Below are 27,453 nucleotides of genomic sequence, written 5' to 3'. Positions count from 1 at the left end.
GGCAACGTGCCCTCAGCCCCACACCAGGGAGTGGCAGAGCAGGACTTCAGCCCAGGCAGCCCGGCTTCCAGCACACCGACCTCTACCCACGTAACAACACCGACTCTCTCACATCCCCTGGGAAGCTAGGTGTGCTAAGCATTTAGCACTTGATTTTTGCAAAGTGCTAGGAAGAAGTTTCATTAAAGGTTTCTTAATAGCTCCATAATGACAGTTGGTATTACTTCATACTAGACTAAGAAACTGGGAGATTAATGAGCTTGCCCAAAGTCACACACTAGCAAACTCTTAAGCATTTAAGAGATGGAGTTAATCTGAAGTTAAACATGAGAACTGTAACTAAGATTACACCTTTCTATTCAGCCATAGAAGATGTGGGGAGAAAAAAGGGTAGAACCCGTTTTTAGTCCAAAGTCCCCAGGATGGATATTAGCCCAACAGTGACAGGGTCCAGGTACCACACCCCTGCTGGTACACTGCCATCAGCCCTCCCCAGGCATCCTTCCTTACTCCTTGGACATCCTGATTAAATAAGGTAAATGAGCTGAGTCAGCTGTACTTTTATTTTCCCTCTATTCAATAGCTAACTAACGTCAATACATCTCTCTCAATTGATCTTAAGACTCTCAAACAATGTCAAATACGTCCTGCTCTGAAAAAGAATTTGGGCTTGTAGGGTTAAATCAAAACAGCAGTAAGCAAAGTTCTGGGCCTGAGATTTCTCTGCCTCCCCCCACTCACTCACTCATTCAGATACACAGCAACCACACAGAGCAGAGGTCACTACTAAGTCCAGTTAAAAACTCAGGCTCTCAAGTTAGCAGAATCCTAGCTCTATCGCTTACCACCTTGGGGCCTTCTCTAACCTTCAGTTTCCTCACTAGTAAAATGAAGATAACAAGCACCTACCTCATAGGTTCTTGTGAAGATTAAAAGAGGTAATATATGTATGTGGCTATTACCCCAAGGATCTAAGAAATAGCTAAACTGTGGTCAGATTATTCTTTGAGAAAGCAAAGAAACAGATGCTTTAAAAATCTTTTCATCTAAAATGGAGACGTTTCGACATATTTAATGGTTGCTATTTTGTGCTGTATTCCCAGTAATGTTGGCTAAATAAAGTTTTACCAAATCAACATCCTAGAGAATGAAAGCATAACAATTAAAAATACAACCTCAGAAGAATACAGTGATGCATCATTATAGGAGTTAAAAGCATCATATGCTCTTAAAAGCTAATAAATTGGAACTGGCAAAACAGACTTCTCTGACTGATAGGCTCTACAGTTTTCTTCCCAATATCCTATTTTTTAATACATATTTTTTATAATGGACAATACTTAAGCAACCTTACTACATCACAGTTAATATCAGAGTGTTTCTGAACATGGTAATGTCATATACTGTTATTATTTTACTGTTTCTATAATCAAATAAAATGGACACAGAAGATAAATCTAAAGAACTTAGGTAAGTATTCAGCAAGTACACTTGCTGATGTACTGGTCTCAAATAAATATAAACATGGCCAAAATCCATGTTGGTTCCTGAAATACCTTTAAGGTGGCTGCTGTTTTGAAGAAAGTCATACCACTGGTTCCCTTCTGTGTTAGGGGGTGACACAAGATCATCATCTTCGTCTTTCAAGTACTAGAAGTACAGAATTAGAAACTTAAGTTTTGTAAACCAAAGCATTAGGCTCCGAAATTGTTTATATTTAACATTATTCTACTTATTTTGTTTTACTGCCAAGTCCTCTGAAAGTGCATTATTCTGTGAGATGACCAAAATCTGCTAAATGCCAAGCAACTGAACTGCAAACATTAGAATGCTGCAGATTTAGAGACTATAAATTGAGTTTAAATTTCATGTTCTATCTTCAGGAAGCACATTTTAAACTTACATATGTAAGTTTATAAATTAATTTGAAAAGTATCAACTGTCAGTGTAATCTATGGCAGTAGTTCTCAAAGTATGATCCATGCAGCTCTGAGAGTCTTCAAGATGCTTTCAGAGATCCATGAGGTCATTACTATTTTTATAATAGTATCAAGATATTATTTGCCCTTTTCACTGTAATGACATCTGCCCTGATAGTCAAAAGCACAGGTGGAGAAAACTGCTGGCACTGTCACCAAGAATCAAAGTAGTGGCCCCAAACCATACTAGCAGTCACTATACTCCTTTTTGCCACATACAGTTTCACTAATCTCTAATGAGGCTATTAAAATGATTAAACTAAATCTCAACAAAATCTTTTTAATATTCTGAGTGACAGAATTGGGAAGTATAAATAAAGCACTTTTGCTGCCTACCAAAGTATGACAGTTATCATGAGGGAAAGCATTTATGAAAATGTAGTTGTGAGTCAGGCCAGGCACTTCTTTGTTATTAATGGAATTCCATTTTCACTCAAAAGAACAACTGGCAGACAAACTATGATTATTCGTTCTTGGGTATTTGGCAGATATGTTCTTGAAAATAAAGAAAGTGATCCTGTCACTTTAAGCAAAACAACTGACAGGGGTTTTCCTGGTGGCGCAGTGGTTGGGAGTCTGCCTGCCGATGCAGGGGACACGGGTTCGTGCCCCGGTCCGGGAAGATCCCACATGCCGCGGAGCGGCTGGGCCCGTGAGCCATGGCCGCTGAGCCTGTGCGTCCAGAGCCTGTGCTCCGCAACGGGAGAAGCCACAACAGTGAGAGGCCCGCATACCACAAAAAAAAAAACCCCACAAAAACAACAACAACAAAAAACTGACAGTATTTATTACCAATGATAAAATTTAAACATTTAAGCAAAAATTAAAATTTTTGAAAAACATGTATCTGCCACTATGTGCTTGGCAACCTCACAGTAGTTAAACATTGTCTGATGAGATTGGTAATGACATTAACAAAATCTGACTTTTGGATACTTTATGAAGAAAGGTGTCAGCATATGGAAGATCGTTGTAATTCAGTGAATCAGTATTTTCCAAATGACCAGTACATGATATGGCAAAATCACATGCACAGCGTAAAAAATCCATCCAAAGTGCAAGGTAGATGAATGAATTTTAGTGAATCAGAATATGAAAAGTCCACTGATGCAATTTAGATTCCATACTGAAACTAACCTAAGATACTACCACCTGTCAGGATCTGGTGTAGTATCAAAGAATATTCACAGTTATCTAAAAAGCTATTAAAATACTTTACCCTTTCCAACTACACACCTGCGTGAAACCAGGCTTTCTTAACCAAAACAACACATCACAATAGATCGAATGCAGAAGCAGATATGAGAATATAGCTGCCTTGTCTTAAGCCAGACATCAAGGAGATTTGCAAACATATAAAACAATGCCATTCTTCACTTAATTTTGTTTTGTGAAGTATAGTTACTTTTTGTTAAAAATATTTATATTAACGTGTAACGGTAAGTGGGTTCTTTTTAAATTAATTAAGAGATAATTCTTTATTCTGTTTAATTTCAAATACCTAATAATATCTACTATTGATAGATACAGTGCACATAAAAGCTCTCCGGAGTCTTCAATAATTTTAAGAATGTAAAAGGGTTCTGAGACGAAAAAGTTTAAAGCTACTCTTTGGTGATTTTACTCAAAGGGCACGGTTACTATATAATGTGGCATTATATTACTTTCCAAAAGTTTTGTATAATAAAGACTAACACTGTTAAAGTTTTAAAAATAAAAAAATTAGTAACTAGATTCAATCCAGAGCCCATACCTGACCAACTTTTTCAACGTTAAAATATTTTCCTTTTCGATTATAAAGATCTGGAGCCTAGAAAGAATAAATATAGTTTAATTCTTAAGTCAACTCACTGAGGAAAAAAAATCTTATATATTTACACCAAAAACTCAAGAAAGCTGTTGGTGGCAGTTACTCTTTTATATGTAGTAACACACATACAAACAAAAGTTCCATTTCTATGCTTTACATTCAATAAATAAGTACTGCCATTAATTAGCTCAATAGTTTAAAAAGCATACAGAATTGCTTAGAACTTCAATTAAATTGGATTAAATTTGATTACTTCCTACCATTATCCCAATTTATTGTGATTGTTTTTTAAGAAGCACTATAGAAATACCAATTTCCTACCTCATTGAAATGTTCAGTAAGAAATTCAGCAACAAATGTGATGTCTTTTTGAGTCATCTATCAAAACCAAAAGGAACAAAAAGAAAACAGATTAAGATAAGAGAAAGCTTGCCAATAAAATTCTATGTAATAATAAATGTGACTTTTCTACTATCTACTAAAAGTTATGGGACAAATAAGCAAAGTTCCTTCAAAGAAAATGTCAACAGAAATTCAGGAGATTATGCAACTCTGAAAATATGAAATCCTAGGGCTCTGAGAAGCATGTAATTAAATATTTTAAACCCATTTCCCAATCAGCGACGCCAATAGCTACAGAACTCTTTATGGCCTAAGGCTGTTTATTATTTTATGCTTTATGCTAAGACTATGTGTGTAGAGTCCCTCCTTTGGGAGTAGGGGACTGTCAGTCCAGATAAATAACCTCAATGTGAGTTAAAGGCTGCAACCCAAGAGCGCTTCAGTGTTGCCCCTCTGCTTCTTTCAATGACCCTGCCTTCTCCCTATCCCGGTTCTTCAGCCCTCAAAAAATTACACATTGAGGGCTCTCCCAACAAGTAACATATTATATTTCCCCAAATAAAGCTAAGAGTGATATCAGAGAAACAGCTAAGGTGAACGTCTCTGGTTTGCAAGGCCAGTCATCCACAGCACAAAAGATCTACTTTGTGAAAAAGCTGTGATCCTTTACTCATCTGGGCCACCAAGGCTAATCTTTTTTTTTTTTTTGTGGTACGTGGGCCTTTCACTGTTGTGGCCTCTCCCGTCGCGGAGCACAGGCTCCGGACGCGCAGGCTCAGCGGCCATGGCTCACGGGCCCAGCCGCTCCGCGGCATGTGGGATCTTCCCGGATCGGGGCACGAACCCGTGTCCTCTGCGTCGGCAGGCGGACTCTCAACCACTGCGCCACCAGGGAAGCCCAAGGCTACTCTTAATGCTCTCCATTTTTTCAGACTCAAAATTACCTAATCTATCTGAATCAGACAGTTTGGGCAGGGGTGAGGATGAGCGAGCTGCAGGAACCAAGTGGGAATTTTGCCTTATTCTGTAAGATTTTTCTAGAAGAAGGTTCCATTGCTACTTGTCACAATCCTTAGAGTCAGAAAGAAACTGGTGTTTGCCAGACCTCAACATAGGTACTAATACCTAAGTACTAGCTTTCCAAGGAAAATAAAAATGCATTTAACATTTTAGGAAGTTAAAGTAAGGAATCCAAACACCCTATGTTATATAGATTACAAAATCTTACACAAACATGAAAACAATAAACTTAGCCAAAATAAAGGTGTTCTGTGAGATTAAAAAAAAATCAAACATGCAAATTTAAAAAAAAAAGGCTTACTAGGATCTGTCTTGTGTCTAGAGCCTAACATCTTGTTAACTAATAACTGCATAAGACTACCAAGATGACCGGCAAAGCTGAGCTCAACCAGGGCAATATTAACATATTAGGAGAGGGGTGGAGTCAAGATGGCATACTAGGAGGATGGAGAATTTCTGTCTCCGCACAACTAGGGCACCTACCAGGCACAGTGGGGGACCATGGACACCTAAGGGGATGAGAGGAACCCCCAGCGACCGGGTAGAACGTGGGGCATGGGGGGAGTGAGGGGGGAGGAGAAGTGGAGGCAGGACGGGACTGGCGCCCGAGGGGCAGCTGGGGGAGGGGAAGGGATCCCACGCCCGAAGCGGGGAATTGTGGGACCATTGAGAGGGCAGAGGATCAAAAGGGAGCGTGGCCAGGTTTCCCCTGCCCACCGAGGCCCCCTCCAGCCGTGGGTCCTGAGGGAGTAGGAGGGAGGTAAGGGGGAGCAAAAATAAAGGCCAGACCTATGGGACCAGCACCCCTGAGGGGCAGCTGGGGGAGGGGAGGAGTTCCTACAGCCAGAGAGGCCCTCCCATGGTTAGGGATCCAGCGGGGATGAGGGAGACTGTTGGTGGGGGGGCGTGGAGGAACGGAAGGGAATGTGGCCAGTGCTTTCCCTGTCCACTTAGGCACGGGGGAGCCTCTTGGGCTCCTGGGCCTAATCCTCTGCCCTCAGAGCCTCCCTCCTGCCGTGCAGAACACAAGCCCCACCCCTACACCCCCACCCAGGACCCCGCCTCCACACTCAAAGATGCCCTCTGAGAACCCCTCCAACTGCGCTGGGCCTAAACCCCACCCACACTCCCCCACCCAGGGCCCCGCCTCCGCACTCCGGGGAACTCCACAGCTGGAAGGCCCTCCTTTGGAGATGCTGCCTCTCCCCTTAAGGCGCAGGTCCTAAGCAGAGGCCCCGCCCCACGCTCAAACACCACCCCCAACCCCACCTAGGCTCCACCCCACCTTAAACCCCACCCCTAAGTTCCACCCCCGCCTAAACTCTGCCCCCATAGCCAAGGCTTTTGTTTTTCTCTTCTTTTTTCCTCTTTTAGACTGGGGTTCTGTTTTACCTTTTTGATTCATTTATATTTTATTTTTTTCTAATAAATCTTTTACTTTTCTAATTTTATATTATTCTTTATACTATGTTATTGTTCTCCTTTTGGCTTGTTCCCTCCCCCCCCTTTCTTTCTGTTGTGGTTTTATTTTACCTTGTTGCAGTTGTTTCAATTATACTTTTATTTTTCCTAATATATTTTTTATCTTTCTAATTTTATTTTGCTTTTTATTCCTTGTTATTATATTGCTCCTTGTTTTATTTTTGTTTTTTTGGTCACGCCACGCGGCTTGCAGGATCTTGGTTCCCGGGCCAGAGGCTGGGCCCGAGCTCCTGCGGTGGGAGCTCCAAGTCCAAACTGCTAGACTAATAGAACCTCAGACCCCAGGGAATATTAGTCGGAGTGAGGTCTCCCAGAGGTCCTCATCTCAGCACCAAGAGCTGGCTCTATCCAACTGCCTTCAAACTCTAGTGCTGGAGGCTTCAGGCCAAACAAACATCCAGTAAGACACAAATATAGCCCCACCCATCAAAAAAAAAAAAAAATTAAAGAAACGACAAAAAAATATGTTACAGACAAACGAGCAAGGTAAACAACTACAAGACCAAATAAATGAAGATGAAATAGGCAACCTACCTGAAAAAGAATTCAGAGCAATGAGAGTAAAGATAATCCAAAATCTCAGAAACAGAATGGAAAAAATAAAACAAACATTCAACATGGATCCAGAAGAACTAAACAGCAAACAAACAGTGATGAACAACACAATAAATGAAATTAAAAGTACTCAAGAAGGAATTAATAGCAGAATAACTGAGGCAGAAAAATGGATACGTGAGCTGGAAGACAAAACGGTGGAAATAACTGCCAGGGAGCAGAATAAAGAAAAAAGAATGAAAAGAATTGAGGACAGTCTCAGAGCCCTCTGGGAAAACATTAAACACACCAACATTTGAATCATAGGGGTCCCAGAAGAAGAAGAGAAAAGAAAGGGTCTGAGAAAATATTTGAAAAGATCACAGTCGAAAACCTCCCTATGTGGGAAAGGAAATAGTCAATCAAGTCCAGGAAGTGCAGAGAGTCCCATACAGGATAAACCCAAAGAGAAACATGCCAAGACACATGTTAATCAAACTATCAAAAATTAAGTACAAAGAAAAAATATTAAAAGCAGCAAGGGAAAAACAACAAATAACATACAAGGGAATCCCCACAAGGTTAACAGCTGATTTTTCAGCAGAAACTCTGCAAGCCCTAAGGGAGTGGCAGGGCATATTTAAAGTGATGAAAAGGGAAAAACCTACAAACAAGATTACTCTACCCAGAAAGGATCTCATTCAGATTCAATGGAGAAATCAAAAGCTTTACAGACAAGCAAAAGCTAAGAGAATTCAGCACCACCAAACCAGCTTCACAGCAAATGCTAAAGGAACTTCTCTAACTGGGAAACACAAGAGGAAAAAAACCCCACAAAAAAATCCTCAAATCAATTCAGAAAATGGTAATATGAACGTACATATCGATAATCACCTTGAATCTAAATGGATTAAATGCTCCAACCAAAAGACACAGACTGACTGAATGGATACAAGACTCTGATATATGCTGTCTAAAAGAGACCCACTTCAGACATAGGGACACATACAGACTGAAAGTGAGGGGATGGAAAACGGTATTCCATGCAAATGGAAATCACAAGAAAGGTGGAGCAGCAATACTCATATCAGATAAAATAGACTTTAAAATAAAGACTGTTACAAGAGATAAGGAATGACACTACATAATGATCAGGGATCAGTCCAAGAAGAAAACATAACAATTATAAATATTTCTGCATCCAACACAGGAGCACCTCAACACATAAGGTAAATGACAACAGCCATAAAAGCAGAAATCGACAGTAACACAATAATAGTTGGGGACTTTAACACCCCACTTACACCAATAGACAGATCATCCAGACAGAAAATAAATAAGGAAACACAAGCTTTAAATGAAACAACAGACCAGACAGACTTAACTGATATTTTTAGGACATTCCACCAGAAAGCAGAAGAATACACTTTCTTCGCAAGTGCACACAGAACGTTCTCCAGAATAGATCACATTTTGGGTCACAAATCAAACCTTGGAAAAGTTAAGAAAACTGAAATCGTATCAAGCATCTTTTCCAACCACAACGCTATGAGATTAGAAATCAACTACAGTAAAAAAACAGTAAAAAATACACAAATACTTGGAGGCTAAACAGTGTGCTGCTAAATAACCAAGAGATCACTGAAGAAACCAAAGAAGAAATGAAAAAATACCTAGAAACAAATAACAACGAAAACATGATGAGCCAGAAACTAGGGGACGCAGCAAGAGCACTTCTAAGAGGGAAGTTCATAGCTATTCAAGCTCACCTCAAGAAACAAGAAAAATCTCAAATAAACAATCTAACCTTACACCTAAAGCAACTAGAAAAAGAACAAAGAAAACCCAAAATTAGTAGAAGGAAAGAAATCATAAATCACAGCAGATATAAATGAAATAGAAACAAAGAAAACAATAGCAAAGATCAATAAAACTAAAAGAATACTCTTTGAGAAGATAAACAAAATTGATAAACCGCTAGCCAGACTCATCAAGAAAAAATGGAGAAGACGCAAATCAATAAAATTAGAAATGAAAATGGAGAGATTACAACTGACACGGCAGAAATACGAAAGATCGTAAGAGACTACTACAAGCAATGATATGCCAATAAAACAAACAACCTGAAAGAAATGGACGAATTCTTGGAAAAGTACAACCTTCCAAGATTGAACCAGGGAGAATTAGAAAATATAAACAGACCAATCACAGGTAATGAAATTGAAACTGTAATTGAAAATCTTCCAACCAACAAAAGTCCAGGACCAGATGGCTTCACAGGTGAATTCTATCAAACATTTAGAGGAGAGTTAACACCTATCCTTCTCAAACTCTTCCAGAAAATTGCGGAGGGAGGAACACTCCCAAACTCGTTCTATGAGGCCACCATCACCCTGATACCAAAACCAGAAAAGGATATCATAAAAAAATAAAATTATAGACCAATATCGCTGATGAATATAGATGCAAAAATCCTGAACAAAATATTAGCAAACAGAATCCAACAACACATTAAAAGGATCATACACCATGATCAAGTGGGATTTATCCCAGGGATGCAAGGATTCTTCAATATACACAAATCAATCAATGTGATACACCACATTAACAAGTTAAGGAATAAAAATCATATGATCATCTCAATAGATGCAGAAAAAGCTTCTGACAAAATTCCACACCCATTTATGATAAAAACTCTCCAGAAAATGGGAACAGAGGGAACCTACCTCAACATAATAAAGGCCATATATGACAACCCACAGCAAGCATCATACTCAATGGTGAAAAACTGAAAGCATTTCCACTAGGATCAGGAACAAGACAAGGATGTCCACTCTTGCCGCTCTTATTCAACATTGTTTTGGAAGTTCTAGCCACAATAATCAGAGAAGAAAAAGAAATAAGAGGAATACAAATTGGAAAAGAAGTAAAACTGTCATTATTTGCTGATGACATGATACTATACATAGAAAATCCTAAAGATGCCACCAGAAAACTACTAGAACTCATCAATGAGTTTGGTAAGGTTGCAGGATACAAAATTAATGCACAGAAATCTCTGGCATTCCTATATATTAACAATGAAAAATGAGAAAGAGAAATGAAGGAAACAATCCCATTTACCATCACAACAAAAAGAATAAAATACCTAGGAATAAACCTACCTAAGAAGGCAAAAGACCTGTACTCAGAAAACTATAAAACACTGTTGAAAGTAATCAAAGATAACATAAACAGATGGAGAGATATACCATGCTCCTGGATTGGAAGAATCAATAGTGTGAAAATGACTATACTACCCAAAGCAATCTACATGTTCAGTGCAGTCCCTATCAAATTACCAATGGCATTTTTCACAGAACTAGAACAAGAAATTTTACAATTTGTATGGAAACAAAAAAGACCCCGAATAGCCAAAGCAATCTTGAGAAAGAAAAATGGAGCTGGAGGAATCAGGCTCCCAGACATCAGACTATACTACAAAGCTACAGTAATCAAGACAGTATGGTACTGGCACAAAAACAGAAATACAGATCAATGGAACAAGGCAGAAAGCCCAGAGATAAACCCACATACATATGGTCACCTTATCTTTGAAAAAGGAGGCAAGAATATACAATGGAGAAAAGACAGCCTCTTCAATAAGTGGTGCTGGGAAAAATGGACAGCTACATGTAAAAGAATGAAATTAGAACACACCCTAACACCATACACAAAAATAAACTCAAAATGGATTAAAGACCTAAATGTAAGGCCAGACACTATTAAACTCTTAGAGGAAAACATAGGCAGAACACTCTATGACATAAATCACAGCAAGATCCTTTTTGACCCACCTCCTAGAGTAAGGGAAATAAAAACAAAAATAAACAAATGGGACCTAATAAAACTTCAAAGCTTTTGCACAGCAAGGGAAACCATAAACAAGATTAAAAGACAACCCTCAAAATGGGAGAAAATATTTGCAAATGAAGCAACTGACAAAGGACTGATCACCAAAATATACAAGTAGCTCATGCAGCTCAATATCAAAGTAACAAACAACCCAATCCAAAAATGGGCAGAAGACCTAAACAGACACTTCTCCTAAGAAGATACACAGATTGCCAACAAACACATGAAAGAATGCTCAACATCACTAATCATTAGAGAAATGCAAATCAAAACTACAATGAGGTATCACCTCACACCAGTCAGAATGGCCATGATCAAAAACTCTACAAACAATAAATGCCGGAGAGGGTGTAGAGAAAAGGGAACCCTCCTACACTGTTGGTGGGAATGTAAATTGATACAGCCACTATGGAGAACTGTATGGAGGTTCCTTAAAAAACTAAACACAGAACTACCGTATGACCCAGCAATCCCACTACTGGGCATATACCCTGAGAAAACCGTAATTCAAAAAGAGTCATGTACCACAATGTTCACTGCAGCTCTATTTACAATAGCCAGGACATGGAAGCAACCTAAGTGTCCATCGATAGATGAATGGATAAAGAAGATGTAGCACATATATACAATGGAATATTACTCAGTCAAAAAGAAATAAAATTGAACTATTTGTAGTGAGGTGGATGGACCTAGAATCTGTCATACAGAGTGAAGTAAGTCAGAAGGAGAAAAACAAATATCGTATGCTAACGCATATATATGGAATTTTAAAAAGCAGTACTGATGAACCCAGTGGCAGGACAGGAATAAAGACGCAGACATAGAGAACAGACTTCAGGGCATGGGGGAAAGGGGAAGCTGGGATGCAGTGAGAGAGTAGCATTGGCGCATATACACTACCAAATGTAAAATGGACAGCTAGTGGGAAGCTGCTTCATAGCACAGGGAGATCAGCTCAGTGCTTTGTGATGACCTAGAAGAATGGGATAGGGAGGGTGGGAGGGAGGCTCAAGAGGGAGGGGATATGGCGATATACGTATACATATAGCTGATTCACTTTGTTGTACAGCAGAAACTAACACAACAATTGTAAAGCATTTATACTCCAATAAAGATGTGAAAAAAAATACTACTATATACCTTATTCAGCTCAGGAAGTACGTGGTCTTCCGTCATTCTCAACATTGCTGGAAATATAAATTTTAAAACTATCTTTAAAGGGAAACTACAAACATAATTTTAATTATAGATGCATTTCAAAAAATAAATGTATTTCACTGGACTACATTTTCCATTTTCAACAGCTTCTTGTCACCAAGGAAAACTTATTTTTCTTCGAAGAACTAAAAGAATTTAAATTTGATTTATATTTTCAGGTTCAAAATGGTTGGGTATAGCCATCCTAAACTATTATTTTTCATTTTCTCCTTCAATTCAACCCACTGCCACTCCAGACAAAGAAACCTAACTGCTGCCTTGAGCTAAGACTACATGTGTAGGGATTCCTCCTAACTCGGTGATGTTTCTTCTCTTAAAATGTGCAAGCAGTTCTTTCCTCCAAAAGTCTCAGAATACCAAAAAGATGTATTTCTTTCCCTTGGGCTTTTTTGCTACATGAAGATATTTGCACTAAGACTTATGTGTGTAAACACACACTTACATGTGTGTATATATATATTTATATACTTTCTTTAATATTGTGGTTGGTTCTTTTTGTCCTTTCATAGGGGTGTCTTTATCAATACCGTGTTTTCTATACATTACATCCACCTAAGTCAAGAAGTATGCTGCATGTGCTTTTGCATAGTTTTCAATATGCTTATATTTGGCTGAGAAAGAGCACGTTGGACATTATTCTGCAAATATGGATTATTTTAAGAAACTGTTTTTAATTAATTCAAACTTCTAAATTATCTGAAAAACCAGCCATAATCTAGGTTCCACTAATTCATTTATCCATCCAAAAATTAATTATTGAGTGTAATATAGGTACTAGGGATACAGCAGTATAAAAGAAGTCCCTGCCTTCAGGGAGACTGCATTTTACACAAGAGCAAACCAAGGTTAGAGCGCTAACTAGTGGCAGCACCCAGTTACAGTTAGGTCTCCAGTTCTCCAATCCAGTGTGCTTTGCTCTAATGATAAGGACTGAGCAGTAATTCATTTATCTTCTTATGCAGCTTCTTATTACAGTTAGGACAGGCAATAAGAATATAAACTGCCTAATTACTCCAATAATTATCAGTAAAACCAAGCTACTACTTCTGTAAAAGAAAGTCACTTCTAAGGTTTCGTTTAATTTTAACATTGTAATTTATTCTAATTAACTCTGATATTAAACAGGCTGGCCTGATAAACACTCTGGCTCCCCATTCTGGCTAGTGTTGGTATGGTTTTGAGAAAAATATAAGAATTTTAAATGTCAACATCTATAGATTGCTTTCATTTTTTTATTGAAAGCAATTGTACTAGGCTAACAAATATGAAAAGTCTGTTTTAAAAATATGAGAATTAAAGATCTGGGCATTTGTTTCAAGGATATTAGCACATTATAGGTAATTTACTTTCTATTTTACTCTTTAGAATTTTAACAAATATGGGATAAATTCCATTTACGACTAAATTTTGCATATGTTGGAGGGAAATGTATGCTAAATTATTTCAAAGATATTAATAGAGGTCACAAAAATAGCAGTACAAATGGACCTAAATAAAATATGCATATCCTGTAGAGTGAGCATTAAAACATTTAACATCAAGTCAGTAACTATTTGTTAATTACCTACAAATGCAAAGATACTGTGGAGACATAAAGAAAGGCCACAAGTGGTCTGCATTCTATTTAGCTAGGGCATCACTGTCCAATAGAAGAGATAACGGAAATGTTCTAGCTCTGTGCTGTTCAACATGGTAGCCACTAACCACATGTGGCTCCTGAGCACTTAAAATGTGGCTAGCATGACTAAGGGACTGCGTTTATAATTCTACATAACTTCAGCTAATTGAAACAGCCATACATGACTAGTGGCTACCATAATGAAGGGCACAGCTCTAGAGACAGAAGACCAAAGTATAAAACAGGAGCTAAGCTATTCAAGGGCAGAGGTTTTGTCTTATTTTTTCTCCCCCTTTTCCCCCAAATCTAACACCTAACAATACCTAATACAAAGCAGAGATTTAAAGAATGTTATTTTAACCTAAGGAGACATTACAAGGTAAATAAGGGTCAATTCTCAGTGAGTGACAGAGACAATCAATGCTAGAAGGTGTATCTGCGGGGGTGGAGATGGGTGGGTGTATAGATGAAATAAGACTGGCCATGTGTTGAAAACTGCTGAAACTGAGTGATGAGTAGAAGGCAGATCACTTATACTATTCTCTCTACTTCAACAGGTATTTAACATTTACTACAGTAATTGAAATATGCTAAACTGATACTCCCACAATTTTTTTAAGAAGTGTTAAAAATACAAGAATGCTTCATTCAATTCACTTACCCACATACAGCCACCGAAAAAATGCTTTGAAGTTTTTCATACTGCTATCTATAACTCTAGAAGATAAAAATAAATCAGAAATGAAATTATTATATGGGGTTCATGTATCATTGTTCAATTACTGTAGAATATAATAATCCTTTTTGTTCTACTATATCCTATCTGGATGACATTTAAGCCTTTACAACAGATCTAACAAATAAAACACATACCCAAAAATAAAATTTCAAAAAAGCAAATCCTGATTCTCTTAAAAAAAAATGCAAATAACTCAGATTCTAATTGATTATAACAGCCTTGCCACAAACTGTGTAACAGTCTGTCCTTTCCGGGCACTCAGTAAAGTACGAAATCCTTTTCTAACTTTGGAAATAAAAGAAATCAGAAAAAAAGTTTCCAGCACCATTCTCAGTTTAAAAAAAAATACTCACTGATCAGTAAGAAGAAAAAAACATCAAACACAAAAGAAAATCATTATTATAAACTTGTAATATGTCACTACCACTAGCTCTGATATCAACAGACATTACTTTTGGAAGTTGATTTTTTATCCTTACAGTAATGAATCTCAAAATTTGAATTTCCTTGGGCTTTACACAAATGTACCCCCAAGATTAAGGGTTATAAGTGGAAGTCATCTTCCCTTTGATGAAACTGTCTCTGAATATAAAGATGGATATCATTTTTTTAAAAACCTCTTTAAGCTCACATCTGTAAGATAATTACTCTAAGCAAACAATATGTGCACTTTTCACCCCTAAATCTCAAAGTCCCTTCCAAGCATTAAATGTCATAAATACTACTGGAGAAGAAGGTCAGCATCATTAACCTTTCTGTACACAGTAAAACACCTGACATAAAAGACTGTAACATCTCTTGCGTTACCAAGCACTATGATCAAAATTGTCTTGCAGCAAAAATGAAAAACAGAAAAGACGTTCCTTTCTGTCTTTCCCAGTCAATACTCTCACCCCAACCCCCAGGCAACCACTGATCTATTATAAGCTAACGTCAAAGTTCTCACTGCCTCAGTTTCTCCATTATAACCTAAAATAATGCTATATTCTACTTAGCTCAAAGGAGGAAGAAGTTAAATCAAAAACTACCTTCCACTGAAAGGTGAAAGGTGATCACAGAAAGCTTAATATTTTATGTTTACTCTCTGCAAATATGAAGAACCAAAAAATTATTCAACATTCAGGAAAAGGAATATCATTTCTCCTCCTGCTTTGTTCTTTGAGTACACACATCTGTAATAAGCTCTACCTTCTAAAAGCCCATTAGGGGCTTCCCTGGTGGCGCAGCAGTTAAGAATCCGCCTGCCAATGTAGGGGACATGGGTTTGAGCCCTGGTCCGGGAAGATCCCACATGCCACAGAGCAACTAAGCCCGTGTGCCACAACTACTGAGCCTGCGCTCTAGAGCCTGCGAGCCACAACTACTGAAGCCCGTGCGCCTAGAGCCTGTGCTCTGCAACAAGAGAAGCCACTGCAATGAGAAGCCTGCGCACCACAATGAAGAGTAGCCCTGCTCGCTGCAACTAGAGAAAGCCCGTGCACAGCAACGAAGACCCAACGCAGCCAAAAATAAATAAATAAATTCATTAAAAAACATAAAAGCCCATTAAAATGATGGTGGATTGGTGGGGAGAGGTGGATGTGTTATAAACTCACACACAAAAAGAGGACACTAGAAAAAAATTTTTTTGAGTTTCAGAAATGTCAAAAGCCAACAGAAGACTAGTGATTTGGTGAAGGTCACCAGAGGCGGCCACGTGCCAGGCATTGTGGAAAGAGAGCAGCAAGGAGTCATCCACCCGGCAGACGCCAAGGATACTCAGTCCTTAGAAACATCAAGTTCAACAGAAGACATTAGGATGACATCTGGGGCTGGACAAAGGAGGACAAACTGAAACACAGAGTGGCCAATACACTCTTTCCCCCAAAATATGAATGCCTAGGCATTTACTTCCTTCCAGACAAAAACAGAGTTCTTCAAAGAAGCTGAATAAACTGGGAAGAGCCAAGGCGGTTCTGGGTCGGCACTGGCTGCCCACAGCACAGGTCCGCATGCTCTGGCACTCATGCTGGCTTTGGGCCGCTCTGCACCCAGCAATTCCAGGCAATTTTAAACTGCCTCACGAATAAATATGAGTAAACAATCGGGCATCAGGTTTTTGAAGAAAGCTTGCAACAAGAGACCAAAATAAACAGCAAAGTGACACACAAAGAGGAGATAATTCAGGGAGCAGCAGAGATTTTTTAAAACTCTAATTAACATCCTCAGAGAGCTGTGGGAAGATGTCACATCCACAAAGCAAGAGCACAGCTTTGAAAAATGATTAAACAAATAAGAAAACGCTTAGAAATTAAAAGACGGGACTGCCATAATAAGACATTCAATAGCATGGTTCAGGTCAAAGATCTCGTCCTCCACTCCACCTGGGCTATTTATTCTGAAGTTCACACCCTAGACCTTCATTACCAATGTGAACCTTTTGTAAAAATTTATTTATTTATTATTTTTGGCTGCGTTGGGTCTTTGTTGCTGCACATGGGCTTTCTCTAGTTGCAGCAAGCGGCGGCTACTCTTTGTTGCGGTGCATGGGCTTCTCATTGTGGTGGCTTCTTTTGCTGTGGAGCACGGGCTCTAGGCACGCAGGCTTCAGTAGCTGTGGCACGCAGGCTCAGTAGTTGCAGCTTGTGGGCTCTCTAGAGCGCAGGCTCTGCAGTTGTGGAGCACGAGCCCAGTTGCTCTGTGGGATCTTCCCTGACCAGGGCTCGAACCCATGTCCCCTGCATTGGCAGGCGGATTCTTAACCACTGCGCCACCAAGGAAGTCCACCAACGTGAACATTTTAAATCTCAATTTAAAGCACCCTGCTCACCAACAACCAGCAACTATCTTTCCAGTGACTTTTCTCCAGTAGCCCAACATTCATCCCACCAAGACTACCACCTACTGGTTCTACCACCTTTCACTGTCTCACACCCCCTCTGTGTCCTCACTTCCCTCCTAAATCAGTACAGATTTGAGGTTTATCATTTTAATCATGCCCTTGCTTCAATTTCTTGCCTCCCCTTTGCTTTCTTTTACTCACCAAGCCTAGTAAATCAAACTGCTCACCTATTCTGTGCTCCCACTCGAGCAGCTGACCCTGGCTGGAGAAAACCACACAGCCATGTTGGCTGGTCTCATTTTAACGCTCCTGGGAACGCTAACCAAGCAGCCCTTAGCACTACTGACAATCCTCCTGCTTCATCAGCCCATTCACGCTCCTACTGTACTAGACAAATGGCTCACACCTCTTCCTTTATTCTCAAAGCTCAAAGCTCAATACCACTTCCCCATCCTTACCTTCAGCTGATGACAGAACATTTCATATTTCCACTAAGATAATAAAAACAATTAGAAGTGAACATCCCCAAGCCCTCATCTGCTCATATACTGTGACCCCTGCTCATCTGTGACCCCTGTCTTGGCCTTCTCTCCTATCCCTGACCCACTAAATCCCATCCCCTTTTGAATCCTCTTGTTCTAGCAATCTTCCCTCTCTTTGCCATCTCAACTGTTCCCCTTCAGAAGAACATTTCCATCATAAATAAATATGCTCTAATTTCTCCCATTGTAAAAAGAAAGAAAAACCCAACGACTATTTTTAAATGCTGACCATTCCCTTTACAGCAAAACTCAAGAGACTACATTTGTTGTTTTCTTTGCATCTGCTCTCATTGTGCATCATACCTGCTCCCATGACGCCACAGAAGTGGCTCTCATCGAGGTCACCCATCATCTATTCTGATAATATCCTGATCTATTCCACTTCTGGTCCTCACCTTACTTGACTCAGCAGCATTAGACAACCAATCCCTCATTACTTCTTGCAATGCGTCCTTCACTCAGCCTGCAGGACACCCACTCCTTGGTCTTTCTGCCTCTCCAGTTTCTTTCGCTAGCTCCACATCAACCCCATTTCTAACACTGGAAAGCCCATCACCCAGTCTTCAGATCTCTCCTCTAAGCGCACTGACTATCTCATCCAGGTTCTTGGCTTAAAATAATACCAATGTGCTGATGGCTCCCAAATTTACATTTCCAGCCTGGATCCCTCACTTGAACATAATCTCATACAATCAACAACATGCTGGACAGCTCCACCAGGGTATCTAACAGACATTTCAATTTAATATGCCTAATACATTGACCATGTGATCAAAATTAACATCAGTAAGAAGAGGTAGACGGACACTGGTTGCCTCTGGATCTGACACCTTGAGAAGGACACTCCACCGATTATGTAATATTCTGGCCAGGGATGTATAACCTGAATCAAACCATGAAAAAAATCAGATAAACCCAAATTGAGGAACATAAAATACATATATATTTCCTATATTCTCCCCCAAGTCTTCCCCATTTCAGTAAATGTTAGTCATACTCTACCAGGTGCTCAGGACCTAAACTCGTAATTATCCATGACTCCTTTATTTTTTTATTTTTTATTTTTTTAATGGTACACGGGCCTCTCACTGTTGTGGCCTCTCCCGTCGCAGAGCACAGGCTCCGGATGCACAGGCTCAGCGGCCATGGCTCACGGGCCCAGCCGCTCCACGGCATGTGGGATCTTCCCGGACCGGGGCACGAATCCGTGTCCCCTGGCTCGGCAGGCGGACTCTCAACCACTGCGCCACCAGGGAAGCCCATGACTCCTTTATTTTTACCATCCACACAACCATTCAGCAATCTTGTTATTTCTACTTTCAAAATATATCCAGGTTCTGACCTATTCTGATTCTGACCACCATTTGTCTCATCGCTTCTGTCCCTGCCCTCATATAATCTATTCTCAATACCAAGTAAATAACAAGAGGGATCTCTTTAAACCTAAGTCATATCCTGTCGCTCCACTGCTAATAACTCCCTAAGAGCTTATTATACCCAGAGTAAAAGCCACAGTCCTTACAACTGCCTACAGGCTCTACACAACCTGTCCCATCCTCTGTGACCTCTTTCAATTCATCCCCTACAACTAACATTGTTGTTCAAGTCACTTTAACTGTAGTGGCTCCTTGAGGTCCCTCATATATGCCAGGCATGCTCCAAACTCAAGGCCTTCATATACTTGCTGTCTCCTTTGCCCCCAAAGTAACAGGGCTCACTCCCTCCTCTCTCCAACATCACCTTCTCAGTGAGGTCTTCCCTGACCAAAAAATTGCACCCCTACCCCCAGCATGCCCTAGGTCCTCCTTCCCTCATTAGCTTTTCCCACCACTACTTATCACTATCTGACTTGCTGTATGTTTTAATTATTCATTTCTTTATTGTCTGTCTCATCATGTAAGAATATAATATCTATGAAGGCAAGATTTTTTTTATCAGTTTTGTTTACTACTATACCCTCAGCATCTAGAATAGTGTTTAAAACATAGTTAAATGCTCAATAATTGTCTATGATGAATGATAGCATTGGATAATTAACTCAAGAAAATTTCACAGGAAATAGAAAAGACAAAGATATTTTAAAAAATGAGAGTAAAAATAAAAGACATAGAGGATCAATCCATGAAGTCTAATATCTGACTAACTAGATTTCTAGAACAAAAATCTAGTTTAAAAAAAGGAGAGGGAGAAATTATCAAAATAATAATACAATATAGAATTCAGGTTAAAATGGCATTTTCTTATTATGAGTACAACAAATGAGAAGACCCACATTTAAAACTCTATTGTGAAATTTCAACATATCAAGGATGAATAAAGCTTTTTGAGAGGAGAAAAAAAACAGCACACAAAGGAATGAGAATCGGAAGCACCAGACCGTCCACTGGCAACAAAAAGGCCAAAATACAATGGAGCAAAGCTTTGAAAGTTCTATGAGAAAATGAATCCCCCTTCATAATCTATACCCAGTCAAAACCATCAATTAAGTGTGGCAGAAGGAGAAAAGACCCAAAAGGACACACAAAGCTTACCCTCACACATCTGTTTTCTAAGTTACTGGAAGATATTTTCCACAAAGTGATTAAATGAACCAAGAAACAGAGGAGATCCTGGAAGTAAGGATCTAACCCATGAAAGCAATGAAGAAAACGCCAGGGCGGTGGCTGCACGAGATGGAGCCCGCACGCAGGCTGGTGCAGGCAGGGGGAGGCTAATGGAGGAGGCAGCAGGGACAGAGGCAGTTCCAGGGGTGTGATACTGCCCCTGAGATGGCGGAGAGCCTGAGGATGTGAGCAAGGCAGACTGTGCAAGGAGAAAGCAAGCAGAGTCTAGGAAAGACAGACACACAGAGAAGAATAATTTCTCAAAACTGGTAAGTAAAAGAAAGGCAGTACAGTCATACAATTTAGAAATATGGAAGTAACCTACAGACCTAAAACCAGAAATAGTTAAAAGGATTCCCTCTGGAAAGAGGACCTGGGGTGAGGATGGGCGGGACAAGAAAAATACCACTTTACTGTATGAAACTGCTGTGCTATTGGATTGTTTTAATCATGTAAAGGTATAATTTTGATAAAAACTTAAAAACTCATTTTTAGAAAATCACAACAATTTGCTACGTTCTTATTTATAAGTAAAAAGTAAAACATTTTCAAGTTAATGATTCCAATATTCAATTATCCCCAATACTTACTGAAGAAGTTCATTTGCCTTGAGTATGAAAGAACCCACTGCAGTAATAGCATCTAAAAGGAAGTAAATAAATAAATATCATTTGTCAAATAAGTAGAGTGGATTTAATGCATTCTATTGAGGAATTAAATTACCACCTTCAATTCCTGAAGCATCTAGTCCAAGAGGTTCATATTTTTGCTTCCATGAAGCCATTCCTTTCAGTTCACTCAAATGGTATAATAAAGACTCTGAGCCACTATCAAAAACAGAGCAGAAACACCATCGTCAAGGTGGCAGGCAGCTACTATCTTGCTTGAATATTTCTAAGTTTTCAGAAATAAAAACTGAAAGTAACTTTTTCTTTCTATGAGAAATAATTATTTCTCAAAATTATTTTGAAAAGCTGTAGAAGAACATTTGGTTGTCATGACTAGTGAGATGAATATATGACCACAAGATTAAACTTTGTAAGATCAAATTATGCTCCACAGTTAGTCCTGGCACTTTTAAGATCGTCATATTGTTCACCCAACAGCTATGTATTTAACATTCAACAAATATTGATTAAGCTCCAACTTTAGGTCTGGCACTATGCTAAATACTGGGGACTTAATGGTGAACAAAACAAAAGGGTACTCATGACACTGCCAGTCTAATGGGGGAGACAGTCATAACCATACAATCAGTATATCATTCCAACTACCATAAATGCCTTAAAGGAAACACACCAGGTGCAGGTCTAACAGAAGAACCTGATCTAATCTAGGGATTAGACAAGGCTTCTCTGAACAAGTGAGATTTGAGCTGAGAGCTAGAGAATGCAAGTGAAGAACAGGGTGGGAGTGTTCCAGAAAGCAAAAGGGCTGTACAAAGGCCCCGGGTAGGAGAAAAACTGTCAAGTTTGAGAAGGCCACCAGTGTAGGTGAAGCAGATAGGCAGCCATCCAAAGGTATTAGTCCTAAGAAATGGGAAGACACTGCAAGTTTTTAAATAAGAGTAACATGATCAGATCCACAGTGAAGAATATATTTGAGGGGCATAGTGTGGACTGGAAGAGACCAGGCCAGAGGGTCTAAAGTGATCAAAACGGGAGGTGATATAGTAAGGCCCAGGGTCTCAGCATAAAGAAATTTATCAAAATTTAAGTCAAACACTGAACATCTACCTGCAAACTGCTTCACTGAGGTAGCTGTAGCTAGAAACAGCATGAGACTTGAAGATCTGGGACAGTCTTGGCTCTGACACTTAATAACTTTGGGTCAGCCATATATAACCATTCTGAACTTCCATTTCTTCTAAATGAGGATAATCATAACCAACACCTTGGCAAGGAGTTAAATGCAAAAATATATACATGCTTTTACATAACATATAAAATGATATACAAACTTACTTAATTTCACCACTCAAAAAGGGTATATGCCCTATTCAAGACATACCTCATGGCTGTCTGGGTGAGATAAAAGCCCAGACAGGGCCTCGGGTGGTGAAAAGATGTTGGAAAGTTATTTCATAAAGCAGAACTACCATTATTGATTCTTTAAATCTTGGGCACTCCAAGAGTCCCCTCAAATGCGAATGCAACAATCTTAGCCAGAAGAGGCTCAAACAGAGAATGCCAGATGATGAAAAGAAGGTTGCAGAAAGAAGACCAATGCCAAGTACGTGTAGATGCAATACCAAAAGAGTCTACATCGCCTTCATACCTCTGTAAGTGACTTATAACCAATTTTTGTATACTGGAATATGATGACTCTATAGATTGGCCAAGCTTTTTTAAGCCCTAATTAAGAGAAAAAAAAGTATTCAGCATACAAGTAAGATACTATATGCCATTCTAAAAAAAATTAAGAATGTGTTCATAGCCATTAAAATACAATGATAACCGCACCTTTACTGTTAACTGGTTCATTAAGAGGGTCTGAAGTTCAGCACTAGAATGAAAAAGAAAGTATTTTTAGTCTCCTCTATTCAAAATCTGAATGCATCACTTAAAACGTTTAAATTTCAAAGAACAAACAAGATTTTTTTTTTTTTTAAATATTTATTTATTTATTTTTTAGGTTGCACCGGGTCTTAGTTGCAGCATGTGGGATCTTCATTGTGGCATGTGAGATCTTTAGTTGTGTTGTGTGGACTTCTTATTTGTGGCATGCGAACTCTTAGTTGCAGCATGCATGCGGGATCTAGTTCCCTGGCCAGGGATCGAACTCTGGTCCCCTGCATTGGGATTGTGGAGTCTTACCCACTGGACCACCAGAGAAGTCCCCAAACAAGATTTTTAAACAAAATAAATAAAAAGAAATAGCCCCCCCAAAATTAAGACTTTGTTGTACTCACAAAGAAATGGACAAAACAGGAAACAATAAAGTCTAGGAACAGACTGAAGTAGATATAAGGATGTACTATATGCTAAAATGGTATTTCACATCAGTAAGAAGAAGGTGTAATACTCAATGAATTATACTGGGCAATTACCTGAACACTGAAAAAAAAAGAAGTTAGTCTTCCACAGCATATGACCAAATAAATCACATCTGGAACATGTAAATGGAATAAAAACATAAACCGCAAAAAAATCTCTGGAGGAAAATACAGATCTTTGAACACTTAATATGGGAAAGATCTTTTTAAGAATAATGTTAAGGCAAATACAATAAAGGAAAAGACTGATTTGGCTACGAAGAATTTTAAAATTTGTATACATTTAAAAAGTACATATATAATATATTTACATATATTATACATACACTCAGAATGATCACATTTATGTAAAAAATAAATACGTGAATAAAAAAGCCTAGAAAAATATATACTACTTTTTTGGTCTTTGTGCACCAGAATTTTCTTTTTTTTTTTTACAATGAATGTGAATTGCTTTTGAAATAAATTACTTTAAAAAGAGAAGGAAAAGCAAGAGTACCTAATATGAGCTCATTACCTTGCTTTCCCCCACAACAGCAAGTCCATGAATTCATCTTGCACTGATGTGGTTGTATTCTTTTCCTAGAGAAAGATCAATAAAATCATAATAGGTATTTTTTAAATTATAAGCATATTTATTCAAAATTACAGGAACATGTCTCCCTTTCTTACCCTTAGCCTTCTCTCAAATTCATATTTAAATTGATTATCTGAATAGCAGTTACAGGAAAACAACCAGTCAGCTCTTCCAACTCCTGTCCTTAATCCCCAAGCCCTACCAGCTCCACTTCACAATCCTGTCCCCACCTAAGTTGTACCAAGGGGAAGAGCTGGTGTATCACTCTCTGAGATAATAGTATGAGGTTAGACCAAACCGTTTGAAAGAAATCATGATCTGAGCCTTTTACAAAACAGACTGATTTTTCTCATGTCCTTCATGAAGTAAATAAAGATAACGTGCATTCTTTAACACCTTCCATGGGAAACTCCAGGCGTATTACCTGCACAAACTTGGTGAGACGAGAATCCATCTGCATCAATATTTCTTCCCATGCTTCACACATACATGTCAGTGACAAATTTATATACTATTAACAAGAAGAAAAAAATATTAAAGTAGCAAAAAATATTTAAGTCAACATGCTAACTAAATAATACATGTTTCTTACTGTCAACTGTCTCAAAGAAATCCAAAATTTACTATAAATCACTTTTAACTCAGTTAAGCCTGAGAAAGAAAAGACTATAGCTAACACTTGATAATCACTTAACTATCAAACTTTCTCAAATTCAATTTTTATCTGGTAAAACAGATATTTTCCAGCTTTCTACATACAAGATGCATTTTATATACAGTAACTGTCAAAATGCTGGTCAACTATTCAATTTTCAAACAGTATCCTTTTAAAAAGACACTGATCTCCAGAAATCTTTGACATGAAGTACATGTAGATCCTCTATGCAGATGCAGACTCAATTTCTCCAGTCCTTCAATCCGGGCGGCCTTGGGGCTTAGTGTGACGAAAGCAGAAGTCTAAGGCCCCAGAAGGTTTTGCATGCTTCCACTTGCACTCTTGACACCCCTGCCGTGGCCACCACTTCATGAACAAGCCTGGTCCAGCCGGCTGGGAGATGAGGAATGTGCAGTCCAGACAAAGCCATCACAGCTATGGGATACTTGGACCAGCCAGCTGACCACCAATGTACGACCAAGCCCAGCCCCAAATAGCTGAACCTGGCCCAGAACAACAGAACCTTCTAGCTGAGCCCAGCCCAAATCGTCGACTAAAACACCAATCACAAGCTAATTTGGGGTGCATTTATCATGTACAAAAGCTAACTGATATGATGTTTTCCATACTACTTTATTTGTAAAAACACTTAAAATTCCAAAATATTGTTTCATTTATGAGAATGTTTAAAAAGGTTTAAACTACTTTTCTTCTTTTCCTTTGGAGAAATAGAGATGGGTGAGAGTAGATTTTCAATTAAATTTCTCTTTCTTGCTTTAACGGACATTATAAACTTGTCTATCAGACTAGACACCTCCGCCACATAAAGTTGGCTTTAAGAAGTAAGATTTTCAAGTTTTTTATTTACAGAACATTAGAAATTTATAGTAAACAGTCACATAAAACAAGCTATAAATAAATACCTGTAAAAGAGCCGAAATGTGAGTAAACTTTCTGGCCATTCGAGTTACTTCAGGTAAGAAAGAGTACAATAGATTGGTTTCAAGCTGTCAAATCAAAATAATAAAGTAAGTTACAAGCAGACACATTTACTTCTTTTAAAGAAGAGTCAAAGTCTAACTACATATCAGAAAGACTATGCCGGATTCTGCTCCTTTTGAGTATAACGGTTTGGAGAGTAACAGAATACAATCTTAGGATTTTCTAATCTGCAGTGTCTATCTATGCACAGATCACCCTCTCTACATAGTTAGAATAAATGTAATAATAAATGTTAGAATGAATGTAATAATCTATTTTATAACACTCTTATGAGGAATTTAAAAAATGATCACAAATTTCTGTAAAAACGTTAAAGGAATTATAGTTATTGATAAATACAAGTGAAATATCTATTACAATGGTACATGAATTATCTCAATAGAGTTGTTTGAAAAATACCTATTACAAATTTCACATTAATAGTGAATCATTTTATTACAGCACCAAATGCAATCCTGGAAATCACATTTTCACAGAACCTTAAGATGAAGAGCAAATATGAACAACTGTTCCAGCAAACGTCAGGAAGTTAAGAGTTCTCTGATGTTCTGAATACAACGCATGTTGGAAGGCATCACATGCATCACACCTTGCATCTTTTCACCCTACTTTTGTTTGAGAGCTCATGCGTTCTTAGGCTAAGTGGCTGGGTTATCTGCGATGAAATTTTAGGGAAGGTTTTCTTGAAGACAAGGCTACAATCTAAATAATCTACAGGAGCCCAGTTTCCACAATCTATGATACAAACAGCACACAATGAAAAAGGGTTTTCCCAACATTAAGTAGTCATCTTACACAAGAGGCAATGTGTTAGTTAAGAGCACCAACTCTGGAGCCAGACTGTGCAGCATCACTTTCCAATGCTCACCAAGCAAATTACAGTTTGTGCGCCCATTTACTCAACTATAAAATGGGGATAATAGTACCTACTTATTAGGTTATTGTGAGGATTCAAATGAATTATACTGAATCACTCAGTACTGGGCACATATTAAACAATTAATAAATATTAGCTTTTATTATTATTAGGGTCAGAATCCTAAGAAAACACTTGGTACAAAGATGGAACTGGTATAGCAATGAGTTAATATAGTCATTAATAGACCATAACTATGCTGTGCCATTGGAATAGTAAGGTATTCACCAGTAGGACTCTATATATGTCTTAGAAGCTCCAAGTCGATTTTTTTGCTTTGTTTTGTTTTGATGACCTTAGAATCCAGTGAAATGGATAATAAAAAACTATAAAACCTTTAAAAATATATATTTACCCTCTGCTGCTATTAGGTTCCAGTACTCACCTGAAAGTACGAAACTTCTGGAGCACCACTGGTGGAAACTTCTGTGACCACTGACAATGATTTCAAATCACTTGATAGACATAATGCAAGACAAGTACCAACAATCTGTAAAACAGTCAAATCTCCATTATATTTAGTGTTATTGCTAGACTGCATCTGCTTACAATATAGGAGGCAAATATTCAGAGCTCTAAAAAGCAGAAACACATGCCTGGCTCCTGCCACACACGTGGCACATGAAGGCATGTGTCCTCTTAGTTGCAAGGACACAAACACACACCCCCAACAAGGGGCCCAAACTAAGTGTTGGAGAACTAACAT

The 27,453-nt window shown here is 38.6% G+C and overlaps 1 protein-coding gene across 2 annotated transcripts in view; it reads right to left on the bottom strand.

Annotated features, from left to right (window-relative positions):
• Positions 1 to 27,453, bottom strand: part of ANAPC4 (anaphase promoting complex subunit 4) — a 41,813-nt gene that overhangs the window by 6,221 nt on the left and 8,139 nt on the right. For both annotated transcript variants that reach the window (XM_070045565.1, XM_030832215.3), the window contains exons 8-20: positions 27,133 to 27,237; positions 25,753 to 25,836; positions 24,599 to 24,685; positions 24,115 to 24,179; positions 23,065 to 23,107; positions 22,880 to 22,956; positions 21,329 to 21,429; positions 21,193 to 21,244; positions 14,559 to 14,614; positions 12,202 to 12,248; positions 4,111 to 4,167; positions 3,733 to 3,789; positions 1,557 to 1,650 (exon numbers count right to left, since the gene is read on the bottom strand). In XM_070045565.1, the coding sequence (XP_069901666.1) occupies positions 1,557 to 1,650; positions 3,733 to 3,789; positions 4,111 to 4,167; positions 12,202 to 12,248; positions 14,559 to 14,614; positions 21,193 to 21,244; positions 21,329 to 21,429; positions 22,880 to 22,956; positions 23,065 to 23,107; positions 24,115 to 24,179; positions 24,599 to 24,685; positions 25,753 to 25,836; positions 27,133 to 27,237 (925 nt within the window). The remainder of the gene's footprint in view (positions 1 to 1,556; positions 1,651 to 3,732; positions 3,790 to 4,110; positions 4,168 to 12,201; positions 12,249 to 14,558; positions 14,615 to 21,192; positions 21,245 to 21,328; positions 21,430 to 22,879; positions 22,957 to 23,064; positions 23,108 to 24,114; positions 24,180 to 24,598; positions 24,686 to 25,752; positions 25,837 to 27,132; positions 27,238 to 27,453) is intronic.

Source organism: Globicephala melas, chromosome 5 (assembly GCF_963455315.2).
Source record: "Globicephala melas chromosome 5, mGloMel1.2, whole genome shotgun sequence".
In the NCBI taxonomy this organism is placed as follows: domain Eukaryota; kingdom Metazoa; phylum Chordata; class Mammalia; order Artiodactyla; family Delphinidae; genus Globicephala; species Globicephala melas.
This window is presented reverse-complemented; position numbering and strand designations above follow the sequence as displayed.